General features: G+C 39.5%; 1 protein-coding gene across 2 annotated transcripts in view; it reads right to left on the bottom strand.

Annotated features, from left to right (window-relative positions):
• LAMA3 (laminin subunit alpha 3) overlaps positions 1 to 10,587 on the bottom strand; it is a 330,267-nt gene that overhangs the window by 147,008 nt on the left and 172,672 nt on the right. For both annotated transcript variants that reach the window (XM_004387926.1, XM_023742062.1), the window contains exon 24: positions 516 to 676. In XM_004387926.1, coding sequence (XP_004387983.1) covers positions 516 to 676 — 161 coding nt within the window. The remainder of the gene's footprint in view (positions 1 to 515; positions 677 to 10,587) is intronic.

Below are 10,587 nucleotides of genomic sequence, written 5' to 3'. Positions count from 1 at the left end.
TGGGGTTGTTAACCAATGTCATAAAACAGCATGTGTGTTACTGTTACATGAGAAACTATCTGTTCTGTAAGCCTTCACCTGAAGTACAATAAAATATTTAAAAAAAAAAAAAAAAAAATTCGACACAATATTTTTTCATCAAACATTAATTATTCCCATTTCTGAAGAGCACGTTGCTTCTACATGAAGGCAAGTGTACATCTTCTAGCATTATTGTGAACAAGTCTCTTCCCTTATGCAATGCCCCCATGTACTGTACACAGACTTTAAGGTGAAAGCACTGAGTTCATTACCACCACCCAGGAGTGACAGGGGTAAACTAAAAAGGTTGTTCACCCAGTGCCCTCACTGGGGATGACGCTGGATCATATGATTAGTCACCTGCTGGTTTTCAACATCTGCCTCAAAAAGTAAACAACTTTCTAATCCAACATTCCAAATAAACACCAAAGTTCCTAAGGCAGAGTTCCTAAAGGTTCAGAGGCAGATGAATCCCCTGGGGTAGGACCAATTACCTGTACTTGCAGCTGTAGATGTTCACCTGGCCTGCTGTGACAGACCCAGGGCTCTTCACAGCCACATCAACCACAGACATCTGGTTGACTTCCGTGGCATACTCGACCACAACCACGTAGTGGCCCACCTGTGGGACACGCAGCCGCAGCCGCAGCTCCACCTGTCAGAGAACGCATGTAGATACACCATCATCCAGACAAGAAATGCACTGGACAATTTTACATATGCAATGTGGTAAACAGAGTTGAGATGGCCATCCTGAAAATATTCTTACAATACCATTATGCTAAGAAATATGGCCTTTAAGTATGGTTGCCAGATAAAATACAGAATGCCCTGTTAAATTATTCATTGCTTATCTGGAATTCAAATTTAATGGGGCATTCTGCATTTTTATTTTCTAAATCTGGCAATCCTACTTATAGGGGCTCCTATACCTTCTACCCAGGAGTCTCTTAGCTACTTATTTCTCAAGCGAAAGATACTCCAAAACTTGAACTAAAAAAGATTTACCAATGGGGGAGGGGGTAAGAGGAATGGAATTTTTAAAAAGAAGCTTTAAAATATATGGATGCAAATAATGTAAAAATCACACACACATCCCCCACTCCCATGATAATGGCTGTTAATAGCTTGGTTTTTATGCTTCCAAACCATATGCGCAAGCACACACATTTTGTTTTTATTTCGCACTGTAACAACAGCAGAGTTGAGTAGTTGCAACAGAGCATACAACTTGCAAAATCTAACATATTCACTCTCTGGCCCTTTACAGAAAAAGTGTGCCAACTCCTGATATATACAATGGATGGGGAACTTGGATTCTGGAATCGTACTGCCTCCAGCTGTGTGGCCTTGAGCAAGTAACTTACCATCTCTATATTCTTCAGTATCCTCTTGTGTAAAATGAGAACAGTAGTACCCATCTCTTAAGACTGTTCGGAGGATTAAATGAATTAATACATGTAGAGCTTTTACAACTGTATTTGGCACACGATCAGTACTATTCAAATACTGACTATTATAAATGTGATCATTGCTTTCTGCTACAATTTGCTTTTTCACCTAACAGTATTCCATGTGTCTATATCAGTACATATAAAAATACCTTATTTTTCCAATGGCTGCCTAGTATTCCATAGTATAAATGGAAAATTATTTATTTATTTAATTAGTCCCTTATTTGATGGACACTTAGGTGGTCTCTAATATTCCCTACAACATACAATGCAACATAACCAGAAAACTAGTAGCTGCTGAGTTTGCCCCAATTCATGGCAACCCCACGAGTGGCACAGTAGAAATGTGTTCTGTAGGGTTTTCAATGGCTGAGATCTTTCAGAAGTAGATCATCAAGCCTTTCTTCTGAGGTGCCTATGGCTGAATTCGAACCTCCAACCTCTTGGTTAATAGTCCAGTGCTTAACCATTTGCACCACCCAGGTACTCCTTGGTCACCCTTATATATATTCTTAGGCTGGTATTTCTGTGAGCTAGATTCCTAGAAGTGGAATTGCTGGTCAAGCATGTACGCACATTTAATGCCTGAGCCAATATCAGAACTATAATCCTTAGCCGTTCAATCTACTTCATCCCATGAGCTCAGCTCAGTCCCTGCTTTAACACAAATTAAAGTCATCCTCCTACCCCTTGCCTTCAGGAAGTTCACATGTACTATTCCTTCTGCACAGCTCTGAACCACACAACTGATATTTTCCATAGTAATTTTTCTATCATTTAAAAAATAGAAAGACTTCCCTCAGGGAAATTGTGTGGATAATCCACACCACTTTTTCACTCTGTGTTACAGAGTGAAATATGACCCTGACGCTGTCCCACACAGAGACGTTCTTACCAGCATTTCTCAGCATCTCCAAACAAGGGTTCATCAGTCTTCACCCCACCACAAATCACACACAGGTCCACGATGGACTGGGTTTTCTCCTAGAAGTTATTATTGGCTGACAGTTCTATCATATCACTCTATGATAAATTTCTATTACGCTCCCAACTCTGAGTCCTACAGATTGATTTTTGGAACACTTGGTGGAAGGGTTCTAAATATATTTGATGGCAAAAGTTAGCAAATTTTGAGAAACTCAGATAAAAGACATGAAAGATGGTAAACAGGAACTTTACTGTTTGCTGTTGTGAGTTACTTGTCTTTTAAAAAAGGAACTTGGATAGAACCAATGTCAACCTGAAGGGACATTTCCAGAGTTGTGGAAGAACGGTCCTCACCTGTTAATAGTGTTTTAGGAGAAAAACATAGCAGTTCTTCTCTGACACACACGGGGTTGCCATGTGTCAGAACTGACTCAACAACAACTGGTTTGGCTTTTTTGGTATTGGTATACCAATCCACCAGAAGGTAAGGGCATGCAATGGTAAATACTGCGGATGTGGTCTCTGTCCTCAAGACAGACTTTAATCAAATAACTAGAAATTAGACAAATACTCTGCAAAATTACAAGTATGATAAATGCTCTGAAGATCCACTATGGAAAGTTGTAAGAGGGGTACCTTAGCCAGTCAGAAAGATTCAGGAGGGAGAAGAAAGCTTCCCTGAAGAAGCAACAACTTAGCTGAGTGTTGAAGGGAAAGGAGCAGATAACCAGGCCACGAGGGGAGGGAAAAGCATTGAGGCAGAGGGAATACCCTGCCCGCAGTAGAAGGGCACACAGCAAGTGTGAGAGACTGAAAGTAAGCCCAAGTGGTGGAGGAACACAGAGCAAGAGGAGGTATGATTTAAAATGGAAGGTAGGAGGGGCAGCCTTATAGGCCATGTTAAAAATTTTGTTCTCTACCCTAAGAGCACTGAGATGTTAATTGCAGTGTTCTAACTGTGTACTGGGGGTGGGGTGGGGCAGTGATGATCAGATATTTCTCTCAAAATGAGCATGCTAGCTGTAGTGTGGGGAATGAGTTAGGAGATGCAATGGGCAAGAGTGGATGTGGGTGAGTCAATTAGGAGGTTACTGTAGAGATCCTGATGAAAGATAATGAAGTATTTAGACAAGGGAGAGAGAGAAAGAGAAGTGGAGAGAGTCACGAAAAGGTTGGGAGTGGGTAAGGAAACTAGAGTACTGGAAACGGAACCCATAAAACCCGCAGCCGTCGAGTTGATTATAACTCATAGTGCCCCTATAGGAGAGTAGAACTGCCCCATAGAGTTTCCAAGGAGTCGCTAGTAGATTCGAACTGCCGACCTTTTGGTTAGCGGCCAAGCTATTAACAACTGTGCCACCAGGACAACCAGAAACAATTAAAGAGAATGCTGACACATGTGAAAACTATATATAAAAATATAACTAATGTCACAATAAAATATTATTGAAAAAAAAAACCTTGGGAAGTAAAACTTGAGGATGGATTGTCTTTGGTGAGGGAGGGAGAATGGGAAAAATCATGAATGACTAAGAATTCTTCTCATGCAATTAGATGAATGGTGGTACCATTTACTCAGGTCAGGAATGCTAAAAGTGCACCATTTGACTATAGGAAAATCTAACATCTCTAAAACAAAAAGACAAATAACACAATTAAAAAATGGGCAAAGGATATGAACAGACACTTCACCAAAGAAGACATTCAGGCAGCTAACAGACATATGAGGAAATGCTTGAGATCACTAGCCATCAGAGAAATGCAAATCAAAACTACAATGAGATACCATCTCATCCCAACATTACTGGCACAAATCAAAAAAACAGAAAATAACAAATGCTGGAGAGGCTGCGGGGAGCTTGGAACTCTTATGCACTGCTTGTGGGAATGTAAAATGGTACAACCATTTTGGAAAACAATATGGTCCTTCCTTAAAAAGCTAGAAATAGAAATAGCATATGATCCAGCAATCCCACTCCTAGGAATATATCCTAGAGAAATAAGACCCATCACACAAATAGATATATGCACACCCATGTCACTGCAGCATTATTCACAATAGCAAAAAGATAGAAACAACTTAAGTGCCCATCAACAAATGAACAGATAAATTATGGTGCATACACACAATGGAATACTATGCAACAATAAGGAACAATGATGAATCTGTGAAACATCTCACAACATGGATGAATCTGGAGGACATTATGCTGAATGAAATAAGTAAATTACTAAAGGACAAATACTGTATGAGACCCCTATTATAAAAACTCATGAAAAGATTACACACAGAAAGAAACAATCTTTGATGATTATGAGGGAGAGGAGGGGTGCGGAGGGAAAAACACTAACTAGACAATAGATAAGTGCTAACTTTGGTGAAGGGTAAGACAGCACACAATACTGGGAAGTCCGCATAACTTGACCAAGGCAAAGTCATGGAAGCTTCACAGACACATCCAAACTCCCTGAGAGACTGAATTACTGGGTTGAGGGCTGGGGAGCATGGTCTCAGGGGACATCAAGCTCAATTGGCATAACATAGTTTATAAAGAAAATGTTCTACATCCTACTTTGGTGAGTAGTGTCTGGGGTTTTAAAAGCTTGTGGGCAGCCATCTAAGATACTCTACTAGTCCCACCCCATCTGGAGCAAAGGAGAATGAAGGAAACCAAAGACACAAGGGAAAGATTAGTCCAAAGGGCTAATGGACCCCAACTACCACAGCCTCCACCAGACTGAGTCCAGCACAACTAGAAGGTGCCCGGCTACTACCACCAACTGTTCTGACAGGGATCACAATAGAGGGTCCCAGACAAAGCTGGAGAAAGACGTAGAACAAAATTCTAACTCACAAAAAAAGACCACACAGAGACTGGAGAAACCCCAAGAGTATGACCCCCAGACACCCTTTTAACTCAGTACTGAAGTCACTCCTGAGGTTCACCCTTCAGCCAAAGATTAGACAGGCCCATAAAACAAAATGAGACCAAAGGGGCACACCATCCCAGGGGCAAGGACAAGAAGGCAGGAGGGGACAGGAAAGCTGGTAATGGGGAAACCAAGTTCAAGAAGGGGAGAGTGTTGACATGTTGTAGGGTCGGCAACCAACGTCACAAAACAATGTGTATTAATTGTTTCATAAGAAGCTAGTTTGCTCAGTAAACCTTCATCTAAGGTACAAGAAAAAAAAAAGTACGCCATTTGAAATCTGAGATCCCTTTGAGACATCCAAGAATTAACGTCAAGAAGGAAGTTGGATATACTGCTCTGTATATAAAAGGAGAGGCATGACTGGACATACCAGTTTGGGAGTTATCTGGGTGTAGTTGGTATCTGAAGCAATGGGCACAGATGAAACTGCTAAGGAAGAGAATACAGAGTAAGGAGAGAAGATCTAAGACTAAGCCTCAACAAATTTTAACATTTAATGGCTAGATGGAGGAGGATGAGCCTGCAACTGATATTTTGAGGAAGCAGCTAGAGAGTCAGGAAAAGAACTAGACCACTCTTAAATTATGGAAAACAGGGAAAAGAGTGTTTTAAAATAGAGGGCATGCTCAGCAAGTGTTGAAAGCTCCTGAGAAGTTAAATAGAAGAGGACTAAAAAATATCCATTGAATTTAGTAACAATGATATCACTGGAAATCTTGGCAAAAACAATTTTAATGGAGTAGGAGGTGGAAGCCAGACTGGAGTGGGTTGAGGTTTAAGTGGGAGGTGAAGATTGGAAACAGTGAGTATAGATGATTCTTCGGAGAAATGTGGTTGCAAAGAGAAGAAGAATTATGGAGCAGTAGTTGAAAGGTTGTGGGAGGCAGAAGAAAGATTTTAATAAAAATAGGATAGAATTTAGCATGTTTAAAAGATGAGGGATGATTTTCAGTTCTGATGGCACAGCGAATTCACATTTGTTATATACCTCTTCTGCTCTAAGAGACAGCAATACGGCTAAAATATTGGGGAAAAAAAAGATATATCTGGGATCAAAAGTAAACAGGCAATGAAGCATAAGTACAAGAAAAATCTGAAATAGCATTGCGGCTAAAGTTACAGGACTGTTGCTCTCCAGGTCTGGAAGCGGGCTGTTTTGGCCAAAAGTTCAACTCATGCAGAGGAAAGAGAACTAAAAGTTCTCCATATGAGACAGCAGCCAGATCCAGGCTCATTGTTTAAAGCCAAGGATGGGGCTCCCTTCAAATCATTAAAAGAAGCTGAAAAAAGAAAAAAAAATTGCTGCTAATCCTCTGCCTATTATAGTTTTAAAAAAGGCTATGGAATTAGGGAACCAAAGATCACGACCAAGAACTGAGCCAAGCCACGCACTGACTCAGTGTTTGAATCTGTGCAGTCCTCAGTATCACAACAGAGGGGTACATTGTAATGTCCGGCTGTGGACTAACGGACTAGTGGACTGGGAAAGACACTGCAAAACTGCTAGGCTAGGCTGGAACAGAGAAAGAGAAAGAACAAAAACCTCTCATTCAAAATAAACCTATAAGCCTGCATACAAAATTCAAAAACACATAAAGAAATCTAATGTTATGAAATACAGACAACAAAATCATCAATCAGAAGTGAATTCACTTCAGATGAAATGAATTTTAGGGACTAGCCTGACAAAGACTTTAATGTAAGTATAAACCAACCAAAAACCAAACTCGTCGTCTAGTCATTTCCAACTCACAGAGAACCTGTAGGACAGAGTAGAACTGCCTCATAGGGTTTTCCAAGGCTGTCATCTTTACGGAAGCAGATTGCCACGTTTCTCCTGTGAAGCCGCTGGTGAGTTCGAACCGCAGGCCTTTCAGTTAGCAGCCGAGTGCTTAACCACTGCGCCACCAGGTTCCTTTAATGTAAGTATACTGGTCCATAATATGAAATCCCCAAACTCTGAAAAGGAAATTTTTTTTGTAACTTGTTTTGTGGCAAAACCTAACCTAACCAAACCAGTCATTATTCAGTGGCAAAATCTGACCTGAACTAATTTAAGATCATATACACGTAGTCTTTATGTATCTGCCCTGGTGTGTCTATTCATGCTTTTCACTGGAGAAATACTAATCTGTTTAATTACAAGGTGTTGTCCTGGATCCCACTAGGGATGATATACATGTATCATTTTATATTTCTAAAATCTTAAAAATTCTGTATTCTGAAACATATCTGGTTCTAAGGATTTTAGGATACTCAGAAAGATAAATGAAAGAGTAATATCCCTTTAAAAAATACATGCAGCTATGAAACAAAAACTAGCAGAAAACAAAAAAAAAGAATATTAAAAAAGAGTCAATTAGAAATCTTTGAAATTCAAATGATAAATTAAATTGAATTAATAGGCTAGATAAATTCTAAACTGGAAATAGTTAAATATGAAATTCATATATTAAAAGAGAGTCTTGAGGAATTCACCCAGAAAGCAGCACAAAGAGACAAACAGATACAAAAATTAAGAAAGGAAAGAAAAGGAGAAAGGAGGGAGAGAGGGAGGAAGAGAGGAGGGAAAAGAGGGAGGAAGGAAGGAAGGGAGAGTATGTGATGTATTTGAATTGAGAGAAAATTTACATCTATCTGAAAGTTGGAGGGGGAGGAAGATAAAAATAAAATTCTAGACAACAATAATAAGTGGGGGGTTGGTTTACAGTGGGTGAATAAGCATCTTACTGTCTGAAATATTTCAGGAAGAGAAATGAATTGCTGAATAATTTTAGACTTTGTTAGAAAAATTTATAATTAAGAACATATGCTGAAATATTAAGGGTAATCACTAAAACATCAGAAAACAATCTATACATATCAAATAAAAAGAAAGGGAATATAGAAACTACCTCCATCAGACAGAAGTAAGGAAATTTTAAAGAATAAAAAGCAAGTAAAAAGACAGTAAACAAAAAACAAAACAAGTAAGATGGTAAACATAAATCCAAATATGCCAGCAACCACAATAAATACAAATGAATTAAAGTCACATATAAAATACAGAGATTATCAGACTGAAGTTTTTAAAAATCCACCTATGTATTTGTTTACAAGAGACAGAGGCTTGCCTAGTGTACGAGAGTGATCTGACCTAGAAAGATCAACTGCCCATGTTCTCTCTGTCAGAGACAATAAATACGGGAGACTCGGTTAATAGTGTGGAGCTAGAAGGTGACAAAGAAATAGGACCAGACCAGCCTTCATGGGATGTGTGTGAGACAAAGTTTCTAGAACTATGAGTGAACAGTAGAGGCAACTTAATAAAAAGAGAGGTGAACAGGCAAAATCACAGAGGGGAGGCCTCTGTGAGAGACTGGATACAAGGCAATTTCTGTTCCTCACAGATTCTTGCCAGATCTGAATGCAGTTGGTTCCTACCCTTGGAATCCTGCTGACCTCTCTGTATCCTGAAAAAAACCCTTCACATGAGCTAGATTTAGTGTGTCACCCTTCCTTTCAATCTACAGACCTGACTAGAATACATAATAGTAGCATGTCTAACAGTTGCTAAGAGATCTCTATATGCCAGGCAGTGCAATAAGAGCCCCACACGGATTACCTAATTTAATAGTGCCCATGAAGTAGCTACTATTATTGTACCCATTTTGAATACTAGTTAAAATGAGGCCCAGGAAGACTGCACAGCTAGTTAATGGTGACCCACTAACTAGCTAGTAAGTTAGTAGGGACTGAAGACATGAAGCCAAGTAGTTTCACTCCTGAGCCATCCTCTTAACTACCACACTATACATAATTTCCAAAATAAATGAAGGATTATTTTGCATTGCTTCAGGTGGCCTGCAGCCCTGGTGGTGCAATGGTTAAGAGCTACAGCTGCTAACCAAAAGGCTGGCAGTTCAAATCCACCAGCCACTCCTTGGAAACCCTATAGGGCAGTTCTATTCTGTCCTATAGGGTCGCTATGAGTTGGAATCGATTCGACAGCAGTGGGTTTGGTTTTTGTGGTTTCCAGGTGGTCTTATGATGTCAAAAAGTTAGACATTATAATGAACTAGATTTTGGCTTAATATAAAAAAGACTTTCTAATAATTACGATTTATTTTAAAAATGGAACAGGCTACCTCCAAAAGAAATGAGCACCTCATCAATTTAGGTATTTAACAGGGGCTAAATGAACATTTAACAAGGAGAGTGTAGAAAGGATTAGTTCATAGGAAGGAAAATAAGATGATTTCTAAGGTCTCAGCCACCTCTTTTTATTAGTCTCTGAATTTTAGCATAATGGTATACAATAGTGCTATCCAATAAAACTTTCTGTGATGATGAAAATATTTTATAATCTACATTGTTCCATAGGGTGGCCACCAGCCATATGTGATTACTGAGCACTTGAACTATGGCTAGTACAACTGAGGAACTGAATTTTAACTTAACTTAGATTTAATTAATTTAAATTTCAATAGCTACAAGGAGCCAGTAGCTACAGTATTGAACAGCACAGGTCTATAAGCATTCAGATAAAACAGTAAATAGGACTGTTAAATAACACTGCACAGCCTAGACCTTAATTTTGTGCATCATGTGAAAGTGGGCCCTTCCCAATAGCTGATCACTGTGGCTCTGAGGTGAATCAGAAATGACAAAACTTCCTGATGAATCACCAACATCACTTCCTGGGGTTGGCCCTTCTTGACTGTTCTTCCCTGTTGTCTGGGGAACACACACACACACACACACACACACATATGAGCATGTGTATGTATGAAGGTCCCTGGGTGGTGCAAATGGTTTGTGCTCGGCTGCTAACCAAAAGGTTGACTATTCAAACCCATCCAGCAGCTCCACGGAAGAAAAAATTTGGCGATCTGCTTCTGTAAAGATTACAAGCCAAGAAAACCCTACTCTGTAACATATGGGGTCAGAAAAGACTCAACGGCACAAAACAACAACAACATGTGTATGTACATATATATGTATACATGTATGTATGTACCTACACCTATAGACATGTGGGTACGGAGGGATAGAGCATGGGTAAAGAGGGACAGAGTGAACTATTAACATTAGAATGGAGGGGAAAGAAGATTATTGTTTTTCTTTATGTAAATATTATTTGGAGCCCTGGTGGCACAGTGGTTATGAGCTCAGCTGCTAACCAAAAAGTTGGCAGTGCAAATCTACCAGCCTTGGAAATCCTATGGGGCAGTTCTACTCTGTACTATAGGGTCACTATGAGTAGGAATAG

Source organism: Trichechus manatus, unplaced genomic scaffold (genome assembly GCF_000243295.1).
Source record: "Trichechus manatus latirostris isolate Lorelei unplaced genomic scaffold, TriManLat1.0 scaffold00199, whole genome shotgun sequence".
NCBI classification, from domain to species: domain Eukaryota; kingdom Metazoa; phylum Chordata; class Mammalia; order Sirenia; family Trichechidae; genus Trichechus; species Trichechus manatus.
Note: the sequence above shows the minus strand (reverse complement) of the source record. Positions and strands in the feature narration are given on the sequence as shown.